Here is an 18,648-nt window from a genome sequence, read left to right on the forward strand (position 1 = left end):
CTGAAGGTCCAGTCCTGCCCATACACTAAGTCAGAGGACTCTGTAGGCCCGGGGAATGGGCGCCCATTGAGAAGGAAGCTGATCTCTATATCTCCAGGGTAGAAGCCAGTGGCATAGCAGTAGGTACATTAAGCAAGACAATTGTATCAATTTGGTGTTATCTGATTAACTCATACAGCAATAGCTTTTTGTCCACTAGATGGCAGCACACAATAGAAATATGTCCCCTCTATCTGCATAGAGTAGCTATAGTTACAGGTGGAAAGCTATGGAAGAAAGTTGCATCCAGGAGCCTTCATAAGCAAAAATGATGTGGCTCCAAAATAAATGATCCCACTTATTCATTATTCACATTACTCAAATATTGTATGATTTAAAATAGCTTAACAGGACACATATGTCCAGTAACAACATAAAGAAGAGGGCAACATATAAGTCATAACCAACAATATTTATTGACCGATCTTAAATTATTGGCTTACAAAAGCAAAATAAGTCATCATATAGAAAATTTCAGTATTAGTGCAAGTAGCGAACATTCACACTGTGAAACCTATTAAAAGTGACAGTGGTATAGAAATACAGACCGCGTTCACAGCCTGCTAGCCATGGTTTTCTTTCGTACCAATTCTTGGAAAATCCTCGGGTGTAGCATTTCCCTAATAGGTCCTAATTGTTTTGTTGTCAATTTATCTTCATTAGTACGCCAACTAAATGGAGTTGCTTTCAAAGAGCGAATCGAGTTGTTGCACTGAACGTTGACAGAATGTGACTTGATCAAAGCCGTATGACGTCCGTATACGCAGTTAGGTATGGTGAAAGCACGGTGGGACGAGCCCTCCTGGAAGCTATAGAGATTGCATTGAGAGCCCTGTTTTGTGAAAAACATGGATTTAACATGAAAGTCTATTGGAGAGGTCTGGGGCGATTTTCATTTCGCCCAAAAAGGGGCGGGACCATTTGAAGCACGACTTTAGCCTGATTGGACAATGACATTCAGATGCATTGTATTGGGCATGAGAAGAGCTGGAGGCATGTTTATATTAGGGGTGGGAATCTCTTGGCACCTCACGATTCGATTCGATTCTGATTCAGAGGTCAACGATTCGATTCTAAACCTATTATCGATCGTAAAACCGACTTACGAGTCTATCAATCTCTGATCAATCAGAGTTTGCTAGTCAGAGTCTCAAATCTGAGTTTGCTACTGAGAGGTTGCTAATCACTTCCTACTTTGTGTTTGATAATAAAAGAAAATCAACAGATGAATTACCTTCTCTATTTTTTTACTAGAGAAAAAGCTTTTCCTTGTCACAATTATGACTTGCTGATGAATAAGGCAAGATAATCGAAAATTTTTTTTGCGGCATTTCAACACAAAATGGATGTGTAAAAAAAAAAAAAAAAAAGAATTAAAAAACAAAACAAAAAAATCAATTATGAACTTTTCTGAATCGAGACAGAATCGTTCTAGAGAGAATCGAGAGAAATTGAAGAATCGATTTTTTTTCCCACCCCTAGTTTATATCAACTCGGGCGGTCACAATTACTTTAACTATTATCACAGTTACTTTAACTATTATAACTATGGCAGACAATTACTCAAGTCCTGCTCTATGGGATACATTTAGTGACAAAAAATCAAGAAGAAGAAGAAATGCCCCATGATTTGCAAATATGCACGCCCTTCTTTACAAATACAAAACACACATCTCAAACAAGCACAATGTGCTTTGCCAATACATGTCTATAAAAAATATAAAATGTAATATAAATGTGTTTTTTACAAATAAAATTCAACTTACAAACAAATAATAGACAGGTTTTAAACAAAGAATGTAAATAAACCGCATATTACATGTCGGTATAATCGGGGGGGGGGGTATGTAAACTCCAAGTTTCCAAGTTTCAGAACATTTTCATCCTTGTCATAAGTGCATATCAGAATTTCTAACTCAAGTTGGGTGAAGAAGGTAGACTTATCTCACCGGTTACCATGGTGACTCTTAGTATTGGAGCTCCATTGATGATGGCTTTGTATAGTCTTTGGGCACGCGCTTAACTCAGAGTGAACATACTCAGAGTTGTTTGAACTAACCAAGATCAACTGCACAAGGACCGAACACTCAGAGTTTCCCATCTCAGGATTGATCATTTAAGAGTTCAGGGTTAGGCTCAGAGTTTGCAAATGTAAAGGCACCAAAACAGCAGGTGGCACTACAGGGGTATCGGCCTTCCATTCAGCTCATTCAATGGCTGATAAGTCGTGCAGCTAGAGAACAAAAAAGTTGATTTGTATAATTTTCTTTACATCTCTATTATCAGGTATTATTATAGATAGCTCCATCTTCCACACACATTGCAGACTTGTAACTAACTATATTGCTATAGCTGTATTGCTAATGCTATAATGTTAGCTAGTTTGCCCAGGTTCGTACAGCACATCCACATATAGCGCTTTTCTCTTAATTGTTCTATTTTTCATATCTGGATGCACTATGTTATTACACTAAAGGACAGCAGGAAAGACGGAGGATCTTGTACCCAAAATATCTCCAATTCTCTGGATGGCAGCTTTGTTGACTGTAAACTCACTCTGGTCACCTCTGAAACGGTAGGGCACAATATTAGTCTTTAAGCCACCATATCTCATCTCATTGACAGTGTACTAGTTGGTATACATTACGGCTGGTTGTAAGGAGAACTTACACTTTTGTTTTTGTTACAGCATTCAACCTCACCAGTGCATAGAGGACATTCTTTTGAATGTCCGAGGACAGAGCCTCATGGGTCTGGAGTTCACCTGTGGGTAGCATTTAATGTGTCGTTACATCACTGAGGACACCATATGGACATGATAAACAAACTCTGGTCAACCAAACTGCAAGTTGATGTGACAAGCCTACTTTGACTTAATTCTGACCAAACTGTGAGCAGTGAGTCACATGGAACAGGTGAGCTGAGGTAGTCTTACCTGCAAGGATGAGTTTCAGACAGTAAGATTGGACCGCAGGTATGTACTGTCTCTCGGTAAACACCAGGGCACTGTCCTCAGTCAAATGACGGAAAATCACCTGTCCAGAGAGTTTGGCAAATTTTACTTGGGCGCTACCAACATAATCACCTGTGCTGCTCATCCCACAAATGCATTATCCTAACAAGTTGGACATCATTGTAAAGGTAAATAAACAGGCTTTCCAACAATATAAAATACAATGCCAATTAGCATTGTAACAACAGTGAAAGAATCAACCAAACACAAATTACCAAACTTTTTTGACGAGTTTATATATATATATACTGTATATATATTAGGGCTGTCAGCGTTAACGCGTTAATCTATGCGATTAATGCGGCCGCGATTAACGCGATAAAATATTTTAACGCAATTAACGCAATAAAATTAACGCAATTTTTTATTTTATTTCTTTTTTAATGCCTTTATTTGGATATGACATGAAGTTATGACAGGAAGCGAGGCGGAGAAGAGGTGGGCCAGGTCAGGCCAGACTGGAGCCTGTGTCCCCTCGGGCAATGTAGCCCGTAAGGGGGCTTGGCCTACCATTTTATGGGAGCGATGAGGGACAGGTGGGGCTTGAATAGCCCCCCTTGTTCAAAGTGGGGAATGACAGAAAAAGTTTGAGAACCACTGCGGTAGTTGAAGATGGAAAGAGCTGAGGGATTGTTGGGCGGAAAGTCTCTGTTTAAGAGCCAAAATGACGGAACAATCGACAAAACTAAAGTTGTATGTAGCATTTGTCAAGCTGAATTTAGCTATCACAGAAGCAGCTCGTCTTGAAGTTATCACCTTAATGCAAAGCAGTCCCAGGTTAGATGGTCCCCAACCCACACTCCATGACTTCTCTAGGAAAATAACTAGACCAGTCCGTGAAAAGGTTGCCATTTGGGTTGCAACATAGTTGAGGACAGTGGGGCTGATTGAGGTGATTCGAATTGCTTCAGGGGAAATTCTTACGATTTACCGTCGAGGGGCACCATTGTGTTTAAAAAAAAAATACAATTAAACAACAGTGTCTAAAATACACGCTTGTATGAAGTGATTACTCGTTAATTCATAAGATTTAGTCTTAAGAAGAAAAAAACTTTAATTAATTTCAAATTAAATTTAATTAATTTCAAAATGTGCGATTAATTAGTTAATTTCTTTTAATCTATTGACAGCCCTGATATATATATATATGTAATATGTATAGATCCAAAATTAGAACAGAGTTAGAACAACTGCAAAGTCACAGTACACATTTTTTTATGGTGAGCTGTTAAGCTGCAGGTTTTGGTACACCATTACCTGATATGTTTGTAAGAAGGGCTGGAGGATAGCTCGGAGAAAGGAAGCTGTGTCTGTACCATGTTCTGTCACAACCAGCTCTTGATCAGAAGTCTGCACTGCCCCACACCTCACCAGCAGTGAACAGCCCTCCTCAAAGTCCTTCAGTAGAGGCAGGATAATGGATAGAATGGAAGTTGAAACTATTTTAGAGAATTCAAGAGTTTAATAGTACTATATTTGTCATTAAATAACAGAGGGATTATCATGTTTCAAGGGTCTTGGTTGCAGTGACCAGCTCAAAGAAACATCAGTTAACTTAACCGGATGCCATCCCTTACCTGGGCAGCCATTCCGGGCACAAAGACAAACTCATTGGAGAAAAGCTCCTGCAGGAATTTGAAGTGTGTGAAGACATCCTCTATGATGTAAGAAACACAGGTAGAAGTGTGTAAAGACATCCTCTATGATGTAAGAAACACAGGTAGATGTGTGGAATATTTTGTTTTAGTATTGTTGTATTGTTTATCTGTGATCAAATGAGGGTGGAATTTTCTCTCTGCAGTAAAATATAGTTAGTGCCAGGGGGTCAGGATTTGGAGGGACATCTTTAAAAAGGTCTGACTTAGACAATATATAGATATGAAGAAATACATTTTGCACATAAATACATATGTGAATGAAGAAATAAATGTTAGCATATATCTGGAAGTTATAGATGACATACTTTTGTGGACATCTGTAATGTGGCACCTTATTGGCTTTTCATTGAAATGGTGCCAGAAGTTAGCACCCACGGTCCAACATTTTTAAAGATGTCTGCAGTCTATTTGGTACTTCCTGGGCTGAAGTAACTAGCATAGCATCAGCCATTAAAATGAATGAAGTAACTAGCATAGCATCGGCCATTGAAATTAATGGGGGTGGTACTTCCTCACTCTCTCTAGGTCTATATAACCTCCATGGTTAGTGCAAGTGAATCTCTGCACTTCATGCTGTAATGTAATATACAGTAGTTTATGACTAAAGGGTTGTAGACCTCTGAGTGGTCATACCTTTCTATCAAACTACTCTGTTATCTTTCCCTATCTGTCCCTCTCACTCACCCTTTCTGGTGCTGGGAGTGGTTGCCATAGCGACAGCGACCAGGGTAGGCCGCACAAACACGTGCAGCGCCAGGTTCCTGTAGGAGGCGCACATGAGCATGACAACCGCACGCTTCAACACGCCCGCCTCCGGAGTGACGGATGCCTCCCCGCCAGGACCCTGCTCCTCCAGAAGCAGCACTCTGCTGCCCTCACAACAAACCATTGACTGGTGAAGGGACAGGCTGGATGACATCACTTCCTCATTAGAAACCTCAGCTGAAAGGGGCATGGTATATTAGGTCACGTTTCATGTGGGTTAGCTAGTGGTAAAATGTTGAGGATCCACAGAAAGAAAATTAAATGATACAATTCTTCCTGTTAAAAGGGAGTTTTTCCTTGCAACCATCGCCTTAGTGCTTCAATTGTTATTGACGCTATATACATCAAATTGTATTCAGTTGAATAGAAGAATATGTCTCCACGCCTATATCCAAAATCCACGCCTCAGCAGAAAGTTTGATTTATCTCTAAAGTTTAGACAACCTGCCAGTGCAAAATAGACCGTTTCTGCCAGCTGCTTTCGCTGTCAAAATAGGGTCCTTAATATGATTTTATCATATTTATCTCAGGCTCTTACCAGGCCAGTCCAGCTTGGCCCCAAACTTCAGGACCCAGCCCCCGTAGCCAGGTGGCGCGCTGGGTGAGGGTGTCCAAGCCCAGGCCCTCGGGGCTCTTGAGCAAGATGAGGGCTATGAGGCTCCAGGGGCTGAGAACCATACCTCTCTCCTGCAGACGGACCACTCCGTGGGCCACCACACTCACGAACGCCCGGGTCTCCTCACTGGGATTCTGGGGCATGTCTCTGGGAGATTCAGAGATTAAGAGTAAGGGGAGATTGGTTTTGAGAGAGAGAGAGAGAGAGAGAGATGGAAAGGGAGAAGGGAAGTAGAAATGGATAGAGAGATAGATAGGAAGAGAGAGAGAGAGAGAGGAGGACAGAAATGAAATGGTGTGAGAGTTTGAGGGAGGTGATTATAGGAGTGACGGCCTTCAACATTCATTTCAGTTTCAGTTTTTAGTCATGAACCAGTTTTTGTCCAGATTACTGTGCCAGGTTTTGGGCAGCTCTTGAAGGAAAGCCAGCTTTGTTGCTGTTGGTGCTCAAACTAGTTGTTACCAGACATGCACACTTGTGTCCAAGTGCCCTGGTCATGTTTTGCCCAGTAAAACTGAATAGAAACAAACGGATCTCCTTTGAAATGGTGCTATTGTGCCTTGTTGAGAGAGATGAAACAATTATCTTTAAGCAGGTAAGGAAGTGTTGCAGTCCACACCTTGGTACTAGGTTATACTGTGAGTGGTTGATCCTCCCATTGGCAAGCTCTCTCACAGAGATGGGCTGGCCAAAACAAACATGCATGGAGCCGTAATCATCCTCCAGAACTTTCCGAGCTTTTAGGAGACCCTAAGCAATCACAAGACAGACGAGATTTAACTTATGACCAGAATTATGATAAGACCAGAATTACATTAGTTTAAACCACATTCTGACTGACAATGGTTTAATGAGATGTAAATCAAATGTATCTATCAGAGGTGGGTGCGTTCACAGACTTTATACACCAGAATCCCAACAGGCTGTCAAGTTTTGAACTGGTGAGCTTTGCTAAACTGGGGTTTAAGGGAGGAATCCTTTAAGGTAGTTTTAAAAATCACAGCATACTATAATGGATTCTTTTGGTTTGGGAAATCCCGGCAGCTCGTGGGCCAGCAGAGACTCGTCAAGCACCCAATCATAGCTGATGCTGATGGGCACCAAGTTGATATCATACACCTCGCCTTTAAAAAAAGGCTCCAGAACCATGTCCATCATGCCTACACACACGCACACACATACACACAAGCACATACAAAGTGTTGCTAATAATTATACATAAACACAGATCTCATTTACACCCACCCTGCTTGACAATGGATTATCTTAATTCTGCACAAACACAGAAAGACAGAAAACAAACAAACACACATCAGTTGCATAAGAGCAGACATCATATCTTCATCATATCTATCTACATATCATATCTGTAAGTTGACCCTTCAGCTCTGGAAAAAAACATCCCAGAGATTTGTCCATATCACAAATCTACTGTATAAACCGTCCCATGTCTCACCTAGTTTGGGATTCAAAGACTTCAGTGTTCGGCTCCGATATCCTTCCACATAAAACTCCAGAGGGGCAACGCCAGTCTGTCAAGCATTTCACTGTTACTAGTGCAAATCAATGCAAAGGCACATTTATCAACAGTTAGTATTTCAAACAAATCTATTTGGTTTTGTCTTTGTCTTGTCTTCAAGTGGGATGCTTAATAAAAATAGTAATACCTTTTGGAACTGGCTTGACTCATATGGAGAAGGTTAATTACACACAAGCCACAAGATCTAATCTGAGAATGATTTACGGTCAATCTTAAACGAGTGGTGAGATAGACGACCAAATGCACGTACCCTCACAATGGTTCTGACGTACTCCGACAGCACTGCCCAGTAGAGCTTATCTGCCCTGATTGCCCGGCGGATAAAAAATGCTCCGGAACGCCGCAGTAGCTCTCCAATCAGCCTCACCCCCATGAGAGCTGGAAGCGAGGATGGCGAGAGAGAGACAGTTGAACAAAAAGGTACAGCGAGTAGTCAGTTAGAAATGATTATGTAAATGTAAATGAATGGCTTAGTGTCAAGTCTTAAGCCAAATTCAAAACAAAATCACAGGGAACTTTCTTTACCAGCAATTTGACTTGAGTGGGTCAAAGCATTTAGGTCTAGATTAGGCTCAGGTGTACATTTGCCAGATATAAACTTCACATTTCAAAAACTCAACAAGTGGCTTTTTCTAACAGATACTTACGAACTCCTGCAGCGATGACGGGGATTGATAGGTCGTAGGTGAACAGGATGTAGGAGAGAACCAGGAAGTCCACATAGCTCCTGTGATTGGGCAACAGGATGACTGGGTGCTCCTGAATGGCCTCCCGAAGCTGATGGTGATGAACAAACACAACATAAAGAAATGATACGCATCATGGAGAAGGCAAGATTAGAGGTCCACTATGCTGTCCTTTGTCACTGGTGTTATCCAGTTTTATGTAAATATGTAGTGTGTGTGTGTGTGTTAAAAAGGATGCTGTTCTTAATACACATACTTGTCAATACCCTCAAATTGCTCAATATAATATCTTGTTAATATGTTCAATTGAATTCCACCCCTCTGTCAATTGCATTTTCACTTATGTATTTATCAGAAGCGATGGTATATAGGTGCAGATTTGATCAGTATGTTTGCTTCTTGGTGACTGAGCCTCAATGTGGTCTGCCCCTTGATCTACTAGTTGTGCTATAGGATACACATAGCAAGCCCAGAATATACTTTATACTGCTTGTGATTTTAGCTTACCTATGCCCATTGGCACTGTGTCCGGTCACCCTCCGTTGTCTGAGTCCTTCCATGCTCCCCTTCTATATCTCATTCCTCTACACAGTGTCTATCAGAGGTACTGTATCTCCGCCACCCCGCAAAGTTGAAGTGAAACTTCCCCTGCCCCATGTCCCCAAACCTCAACTGAATATCACCTTGTGAGAGGCTTAATACACCACTGTTGTGAAGCTGATGCCCTCACCCGGTTCAGGCCGTCTTCATTCACCAGGATCGTGCGGAAGATTTTCTTGAACACCTTGCTGAGTGTGTACCCCAGTAGTCGAATGGAGCTGAGCTGCTGGTTGTGTGACATCTCCTTCAGTATCCCAGAAGCCTCCTCTCTGATGACCTCCACGGGATTTCCGCTCTCTGTCGCAATCTACACATGTGATTATTTGTGTGCATATGTGTGTAGAAAAGTGTAAATGTAACACACACACACACACACACACACACACACACACAATCCAGTAATTACTCCTATAGGCATCTTACCTCCTGTGTGATATCGCGCAAGTACTGTGAATCCAGCACTGCTTGGGTGAGAGCTCTAGCTGAGCTCTGAGGATGTCCTTTGTATGGCTGGGGAGAAAAAGTCCTTAGGGCATGGCTCAGATCACTGGTCCTTCTCCTCTCCTCCAGAATATCCAAGAATGCACCTGGGTCATGTGTCTTCTCTGTACACTAGGTATGGAACATGTGGTGTCAGCAATAGGATCGGATGCATTGTATTGATCTCTGACAGGAAAGTCATTGTCACAACTTCAGCCTAAATATTCAAGGAGTCAACATGAAGACATGATTAAAGAAATCAACAGTAGTTCTTAATCCTGTGTGCCATGTCAAAAATGTCTGTGTTCAAAAAACGTTCCAATAAGAAACATAATAATCTATAACTGAATAATCTGTAACTAACTGTAATCTGTAATCTTGGCCCCGGTGCAAATATTTTTCTTGTCCCCCTCACACAGACACACTCACACACACACACAACCACTCCAGACAATTGCAAAGCAGACAATTGCTATGTCACCATGGAGAGGCTCACCATGAAACTCCCATCCTGCAAACCAGTGGCTGCTGTTGGTGGTGCTGATCAAAGGCTGGCCGAAGCGCCAAATTTATCAACGCTAATCTAACAGCCTGCCCTGGACTCAAACCACCACACCTTAATTTCTCCAACTACCAAACATTGGAAATAGCTTTAAATAGCTTACACTAACAAATCAACACAAAGGTAGCTTACACAGTATGTCGATACGCATAGAACAATTAATAGCCATTAAGAAAAGCACAGCAACTCATTATAGGCCTACACAGTGTGAATGAATGGATAACAGCACCTGATCACACAATCACTTGCATTTATAGAATTCACCAATTCACCATTCATCAACAGCGCACAGCGGCCAAATGTTATCACAGACACATAGATGCGCATTTTTCAGCATATGAGAGGTAGGCTAACAATTACATTGCAAAGAGAAACTTGCAACAAAGAGAAATCCGTACTCACCCATTTCTAGTTCATCCTACGGGCCTTGCGCTCAGCAAAGTCATTAACAACACTGCTCAAGCCCAAATTCCTGGCTCTCTATCTAGATTCTTACGTTAGAGCCTGTATACCTACAAATTATCTAACTGCGCAAAATGGCCAGAGCGCGAGAGGGCACACTTTCAAAAGTAAAGCAGCAAAGAATGGCCCAAATGGACTCCTGCAGCCTCTGAGCCCCGGTGCATCACACCGTAAATAGGCAGTGTGCATGCGCTAACCTGTTAACATGGGAGCCGAAATGAAAACCAACAGGTAAAGCGTGCCGCAACACACCCGCAATTCCGCCAGTGTGCATAAGGCCATACGCCACGATGACAAGATAAGGTGCCCCTGGTAGGAATAAAATAGGCCAACAGGGCTATTCAAGTCTTTGCATTTTTGAAAGAGTAATAAAGGGTAGCAGATTACTTGGTGAACCTGCTAACAACGAACACATCTTAAATGTATTATACCTGAATGAAAAATGAATACGCCGATGAAAATGAATTTTGCGAGAGACACTACTGTCGGGAAACTGTAGCCAGACGTTGTTTTTGTTTATTTCATAACAGTTAGTCGTCGGAATTTTAGTTGTCCAAGTAAAATATGTAGCCGTCCCCACGTTAGGGTGGACAATAAAACCCTGCATAACGTTAGTGTATGTGTATGTGTATGTTGTTTGTTTTGTATGAGGGGCCATGAGGGACATTATTCAGAATACCCTCTCACACACACAACTGAAAAGCTCTCACACACACATATGAAATGCTCTCACACACACTACTGAAAAAATATACGCTCTCACACACACATATGAAATGCTCTCACACACACTACTGAAAAACTATACGCTCACACACACAACTGAAATGCTCTCACACACACATATGAAAAACTGTACGCTCACACACACACAACTGAAATGCTCTCACACACACATATGAAATGCTCTCACACACACTACTGAAAATTGATACGCTCACACACACAACTGAAATGCTCTCACACACACTACTGAAATGCTCTCACACACACTACTGAAAAGCTATACGCTCACACACACTACTGAAATGCTCTCACACACACTACTGAAAAGCTCTCACACACACATATGAAAAGCTCTCACACACACTACTGAAATGCTTTCACACACACTAGTGAAAAGCTCTCACACACACATATGAAAAGCTCTCACACACACTACTGAAATTCTCTCACACACACTACTGAAATGCTCTCACACACACATATGAAAAGCTCTCACACACACATATGAAAAGCTCTCACACACACATATGAAAAGCTCTCATACACACATATGAAAAGCTCTCATACACACATATGAAAAGTTTTTATTTGGTTTTATTTATAGTTTTCTTAACTCCAATATCTTCAAGCCTCTTGATGTACAAGGACAGCTCAGAAAGTTTAAACATATGAGTTCCTTTTTTAATAGCTACATTCTTCTATGTACTCGATAAGCTCGACAAATGCTATTGACTTGTTCATTTTGAAAAGACATGCTCAATCTGCGCCAATTTTACCGTTTTTCTGCGGTAGCCTACTGGTACTGTAATGCGCCTTTGTTGGTGCTATGGTAATGATGTTGAAGCAAATCTTTAATAAAATATTACAGTAGGCTACTTATACATATAAAAGATACAAATGCAAATATGGTTTTAAAACAAACAAGAAAACACAAACATGCGTAAATAACTGCTTGATTTAGGTCAAAATTTAATATCTCATTAAAACGAAAAAATTTGCAGTTTCACTTGGGCACCCCTTCTAATATCTTTTAGTAGGATATAAGCTAATTGTGTGCCAAATTTCATGCTTTTATCACTCTTGTCACGATCGAGTTGTTAAGCCACCTGACTATTACTGGCCTTCTGATGACAGCTTCTAACCATGGTTACTGTTGCTAACGAACTCAGACAAACAAACATGCGACAAAGTAATTTGCTATGGAGTAATGCTGGGAGCTTGCTCTCTATCCATTCATCATCATCATCATTGTTTATTCAGGGAGAAATTGACTGAGCACAGGGCTCTTTTGCAGCAATGCCCTGATTGAGGCCACATAGTACAGAAGAACAATACATAAACAAACCACAACAAAACGAAACAGACAAAATACATTTAAAAAAAAACACACCAAACAACTCAGAAATTAAGCATAAAAAATAAATAAATAAAATAACATAAAGTAAAAAAATTAAATCAGAGAATCATTCAAAACAACAGCATTGAGGCACATCCTTATTATCTAAAAGGCTCTTAAATTGGTTGACAGACAAATACTTGGTTAATTTCAACTCCACTTGAATAGTGTTCCATTTATGGGAAGCAAAGAACTTAAAAGCTATTTTACCTATATTAGTTTTTGTAAGGGGGATTTCAAGGGAGATGAGGCTCTGTGACCGTGTATTATGACAGATGGATTTTAATTTTAAAAGTGACATGAGATAATTAGGCAGTTTTCCCACTAAGGCTTTATAAACAAATAAAAGACAGTGTTTTTCCCTCCTGTCTGCTAGAGGGGACCAACCAACATTCTTGTATAAGTTACAGTGGTGGGTCCTGAAAGCGTCTCCTGTAACAAAGCGAATAGCACTATGGTAAACAGAGTCCAGGAGTTTTAAGGTAGAGGGTGCAGCATACATGTAAACAATGTCACCATAGTCAAGAACTGACAAAATTGTTGATTGCACTATTTCCATTCGGTTTTCAAAAGTAAAACAAGATCTTATTCTATAAAGAGCACCCAGTTTAATTTTAACCTTCTTAGCTAGGTCAAGAACATGTGATTTAAATGACAGCCTATCATCTAGCCAGATACCTAGGTATTTATAGCAAGGAACTTGCTCAATATTAGTCCCAGAACGGGTGCATATCCTATGGGTGGAGGGGACATTATTTCTACCATTGGAGAAAATCATGAATTTAGTCTTAGACTCATTCAGCATCAATTTGAGGGACTTTAGGGAATCCTGTACACAATCAAAAGCATGTTGAAGGTTTGAAACTGCTTGATCTATAGAGGGCGCTGAGGCATACAAAATTGTATCATCGGCATAAAAATGGACTTTGCAATGTTCTAGATGGTCACAGATATTATTAATGTAAAGTGAGAACAATACCGGGCCTAAAATAGAGCCCTGAGGGACACCAGAATTAATTACTAGGGCCTCAGATGTAAGGCCTGCAACATCTATACATTGTGTTCTACCCGTGAAGTAGTTTTTGAACCATCTGAGGGAGACATTATCAAATCCCAGGGAGTTCAGTTTGCCAAAAAGTATCTCATGGTTTACTGTATCAAAAGCTTTCGACAGGTCAATAAATAAAGCGGCACAACATTGTTTCTTGTCTACAGCAGAGACTATGTCATTTACCACAAGGGTTGTTGCAGTAATGGTACTGTGGCCAGCTCTGAAACCTGATTGAAAGGGGCATAAAATTGAGTTTAAAGATAGAAAAGAGCTAATTTGCTCATTTACAAAGGATTCCAACATTTTGGCTAGGCATGGGAGCTTGGAGATCGGCCTATAATTGTTCATTTCATTTGGGTCTCCCCCTTTATGAAGGGGCACCACTAATGCAGATTTCCAGATGCTAGGAATGTAGCCAGAAAAAAGTGATAGATTAAAAATGTGGGTCAGGGGTCTGGCTATAATGGGGGCAGCAAGCTTCAAGAGACGTGGGTCTAACTGGTCTGCACCCACTGAGCTCTTCATACATTTAGAATTACGAAGAGCAGAGAGGACTTCATGCTGTTGTATTGGTCTAAAAGAGAAGGATGTGGTTGGGTCAGTTCCCAGTGACCTGGCATCAACAGTGAAGTTATCTAGCACTCCATCCGGTACATCAGGGAAATTAGAAAGGTCAAACAAAGTGCCGCATTGGATAAAATGATTATTGAAAGCATTACAAACTTCCTTAGGATCATTAATTGCTTTATCTTCCAGCATGATCTGCTGGGGTAGTGTAGGTGGGGAAACCCCTTTAAGAGACTTAACTGTTTTCCAGAATTTTGTTGGATTACTACCACAAGCAGACAAATGATTCACAAAGTATTTGGATTTGGCCATTTTTACCAGATGTGTGCATTTGTTACGAAGGTGTCTAAAAGATTGCCAAGCTGCAGCAGAGCCAGTGGATCTTGCTAATGCCCAGGCCTTATTTCTATTAGTAGTGGCCTCACTTATATCATGAGTAAACCAGGGATTAAAACGATTTTTTATCCTACATTTCTTAAAAGGTGCATGTTTGTCAGTGACAGCATGAAAAACCGACAGGAAATGACTCAAGGCAACACCTACGTCCGGAATAAGCTCTATAGAGGTAGGATTGCTGGATAGCAAGTCAAATAAAAATGCCTGATCGTCAAGATTTTTGAGGGACCTTTTATAAACAATTAAAGGGGCAGCACCCTTTCTCCGTCCATCCCTGATGCAGCCCACTGGACAGTGATCACTAAAATCCAAGGGAAACACACAGGTGTGCAGGTAGTGCTGTGGCCTATTAGTAAGAATGAGATCTAACAGAATAGAATAGGGAATGTATTTCACGTATGGGTAGAACATATTTAGAATCGCTGACATTACATAAAACGGCAGTGAAAAAGCCCAGAGACAGGAGGCAAACAGTACCTCTGCCTCAATGAGGGGGTCGTATGAGAACATGTCAGCATGCTAACGTTATACTTATTAGCAGCGAGGCTAGCTAGCTACTATGTGTTCCAATGGATTTTTGGTCTAAGCGTTAGCAGCAACCTAACAATAACGGTTGACAGCTTCAGTTAAGACCTACAATACTTTGCAACACTGGTGTAGCACATGAACAACTAACCGAGCCGATGTAGACACATAAAAAGTCGTGTAGATAGCTTTATTCACATCAAATATTTCCCATTAACAGGCTCCCAAGACGCCGCCATCTTGGTTCGATTTTTTTGATAACTCCCGCCCCTAGGCTTCCAGATCACACACACGCCGAACTGATTGGCTCTCATTCCGTTTTCCCATTCCACCTTCCGTTTCAAGTGAAATACCTTCCGTTTCAAGTGAAATGCCTTCCGTTTCAAGTGAAATACCTTCCGTTTCAAGTGAAATGCCTTCCGTTTACACTGAAATTCAGGGACATTATTCAGAATACCCTCTCACACACACTACTGAAAAGCTCTCACACACACATATGAAATGCTCTCACACACACTACTGAAAAGCTCTCACACACACTACTGAAAAGCTCTCATACACACATATGAAAACTTTTCATATGTGTGTGTGAGAGCTTTTCATATGTGTGTATGAGAGCTTTTCATATGTGTGTGTGAGAGCTTTTCATATGTGTGTGAGAGCTTTTCATATGTGTGTGTGAGAGCTTTTCAGTAGTGTGTGTGAGAGCATTTCATATGTGTGCGTGAGAGCTTTTCAGTAGTGTGTGTGAGAGCTTTTCAGTAGTGTGTGTGAGAGCATTTCAGTTGTGTGTGTGAGCGTATAGCTTTTCAGTAGTGTGTGTGAGAGCATTTCAGTAGTGTGTGTGAGAGCATTTTAGTTGTGTGTGTGAGCGTATCGATTTTCATATGTGTGTGTGAGAGCATTTCATGTGTGTGTGAGAGCATTTCAGTTGTGTGTGTGTGAGCGTACAGTTTTTCATATGTGTGTGTGAGAGCATTTCATATGTGTGTGTGAGAGCATTTCAGTTGTGTGTGTGAGCTTATAGTTTTTCAGTAGTGTGTGTGAGAGCATTTCATATGTGTGTGTGAGAGCATTTCAGTTGTGTGTGTGAGCGTATAGTTTTTCAGTAGTGTGTGTGAGAGCATTTCATATGTGTGTGTGAGAGCTTTTCAGTTGTGTGTGTGAGAGGGTATTCTGAATAATGTCCCTCACGGCCCCTCATAGTTTTGTGTCCATCGCCGTCACAAGCTCATAGGGAAAAAGTGAAAGCAAAACTTCAGCTTTTGGTGTATCGGTTTCACATGTTTAACAATGAACACAAACGGCATAATAAAACAAAAAGTTAATTACCGTCAATAAATGATTCTCCATTTTAAAAGGATGATTCTTTATTCAGAAGGGACTCGGCCAGGAGACCTAATTCTTCGTCGAGGGAGCTGTGACTCCAGGGCTGCCTAACCTCAACTTGCTGAAGCCAAATGCTTGACTTGGTGGAAACTCCACCTGGCACAGTCACGCCCTGTGGCCTCTAATAGATGGAAATCCCCTTAAGTAACTTGGTTGCCTCTGGCCACACTGCCGTCGACACGCGCTACAGGAAGAAAATAAAACATATACCTGCCACATGTGATCATCTGCGCTACTTAATCAGTAGGGCCTGCTTATTTTAGACACATTCTCATAAAAGTGCCATTTAATAAACCTCACTTCTGTGTAGACGTTGTTTGATATTACACACTTTTTGAAGCCTTATATACTGCCATGACCAAATACAACCACAATATGTTGTTTACTGCTTCTTGCCCAGAGTACAACCAATATTACATTATGGTCAAGGTATTGTTCTATTATAAACCTGTATAAAACTAACATCGCAAAGTTTCAATTAAACAAAGGACCAAAAGTGTTGAGTGTTTGGTAATTCCAGTGCAAATGATTGTTGTTTGGTTAAGACAGTATAATGTAGACTTTATAAACATTTATGACAAATTTCCTGTATGTGATGTGCCATATTCTTGCCAGGGAACAAACGTAGTTGCTAATAACAGCTAGATACTATTACATTTTTTATTGCAGCAACTGAGAGGAAATTCCCTCTTGCTGTAAACTTTCAATTTTGAAATCATTTTCTGGCATGGGGACAGGAAACCAAATTCACAAAAGCTGTTAAATTGATTTGGATATATATAGACACGACATTCACTAATTTCTTGGCAAAGTGGTACACAAGTCCACTATTAGCCCACATAAATCTCCCAGAAACACATCCACTGTGCATGTACAGAGCTTGGGAAATTATGTGGTTGGAAATAGGAGGAAAGTGTTAAATAACAACCATCGCAACCTATAATAGTCAACATGATATTACAGAAAAAAGACATACTGCACAACAACTGAAACACTTACAGCATTATGTAACAATTTGCCAATATTTGAGGTACTTTTTCATAGGCAGCTTGTTTTGTCATGGTGTCTAGTCAATTAAACTAGCCATTCAGGATATTTAGTATATAGTTCTGTGTCCTGTCCGAAAACCCCAGCGAAAAGACAAGTTTCTACAGTAGAAACTAGGGTAACTACCGGTATATCAACTAAAGATACAAGTTAGCATGTTAGAAGTCACAGTGGCAACTGAGCTGTTGGCGTTGTTTGTAAAGTTTTTGCATGCCTTGTAGGTCGTTGGCTCGCTAATGTTTAGACCAAAACTTCTTATTGCTGCTTTAAAAGAGGTGAGGGTGGATAGGATTCGCAGTGGGGCTTATCTTCAAATCACCCTCCTTATTTTAGAGGGCAACTGTGGTTGGTGTTGGTGAATCAGCAGACTACTATGGCCTACCTGAAGTAATGCTATGCATGATTTACGTTTTTTTTCTGTTGCTTAATTTGAATTGAATTTAATTGAATTGGAGAACTTTCTCTTACCACAAATCATAAAGTATTTGTTAGAAGAGTTTGCTTTTAAGAATATTTAATGTGGGTTGGAGAGTTGAACGTCATGAACGTAAGAACAATTATGCTTTTTATTTCTGACATGTTATGAACATGTGTCCATTTATAATGAGACAAACTAAATGTGTTAAACTCTTGACAAAGTTTTTTTTTAAAATAAGAACAATTTTAATGTCCTCAATTTGTAATAAATTAAATTAATTATAAATTTCACTTTGAAAAGTATTCTCTGCATGAAAAAACAAGTGATAAAATTAAAGGGACAGTGTGTTATTTTAAGTGACATCTATTAGAACATCGTTTCCCAAACTGGGAAGTGGTTCAGGGGGTACGCGGGGAGAAGATTTCCGCGATAACGGAAAACGGACGGAATTAGCCTACCCTTTGAAACAGAATTGCAACTTTTAGACGGAAACATCATTTTGTGCATCAAAATCGCCCAAATTCCCCTGTATTTTGCCCTGCAAGGCTGTATTTCTTTCTAATAAACACAACAACGATCGCAATGATGAACAAGCATTCATTAAAAAACAAAGAAAATGTCACATCTGTGCTGAACTCCACTCTGGCCACGCCCCCCTGTCCAACGGCCTGTAAAATTAATTCGCTCATCTTCCCAATCGCCTGCTAATAAT

At 40.5% G+C, this 18,648-nt stretch overlaps 1 protein-coding gene across 1 annotated transcript; it reads right to left on the minus strand.

The window, feature by feature from the left end:
• Window positions 1-1,879: 1,879 nt before the first annotated feature.
• On the minus strand, window positions 1,880-18,395 carry LOC105899822 (dihydroxyacetone phosphate acyltransferase-like). The gene is made up of 15 exons (XM_042707973.1): window positions 16,415-18,395; window positions 9,341-9,529; window positions 9,048-9,224; window positions 8,279-8,408; window positions 7,818-8,009; window positions 7,100-7,251; window positions 6,711-6,841; window positions 6,156-6,238; window positions 6,014-6,106; window positions 5,395-5,652; window positions 4,630-4,709; window positions 4,310-4,450; window positions 2,975-3,074; window positions 2,710-2,803; window positions 1,880-2,606 (listed from the first exon to the last, which is right to left on the minus strand). The coding sequence occupies exons 1-15, from the start codon at window positions 16,433-16,435 to the stop codon at window positions 2,510-2,512; spliced, it is 1,938 nt and encodes a 645-aa protein (XP_042563907.1). The 5' UTR covers window positions 16,436-18,395; the 3' UTR covers window positions 1,880-2,509.
• Window positions 18,396-18,648: the final 253 nt, after the last annotated feature.

The sequence above is a fragment of the Clupea harengus genome, chromosome 6, assembly GCF_900700415.2.
Source record: "Clupea harengus chromosome 6, Ch_v2.0.2, whole genome shotgun sequence".
NCBI lineage: Eukaryota > Metazoa > Chordata > Actinopteri > Clupeiformes > Clupeidae > Clupea > Clupea harengus.

Coding starts and splice junctions, on each gene's coding strand:
- LOC105899822 (XM_042707973.1), bottom strand. CDS start 16,435: ATGGAGAATCATTTATTGACG. Junction 9,225..9,340: donor TGCGCGATATCACACAGGAG/GTAAGATGCCTA, acceptor TCACATGTGTAG/ATTGCGACAGAGAGCGGAAA. Junction 6,842..7,099: donor AACCAAAAGAATCCATTATA/GTATGCTGTGAT, acceptor GTGATTGCTTAG/GGTCTCCTAAAAGCTCGGAA.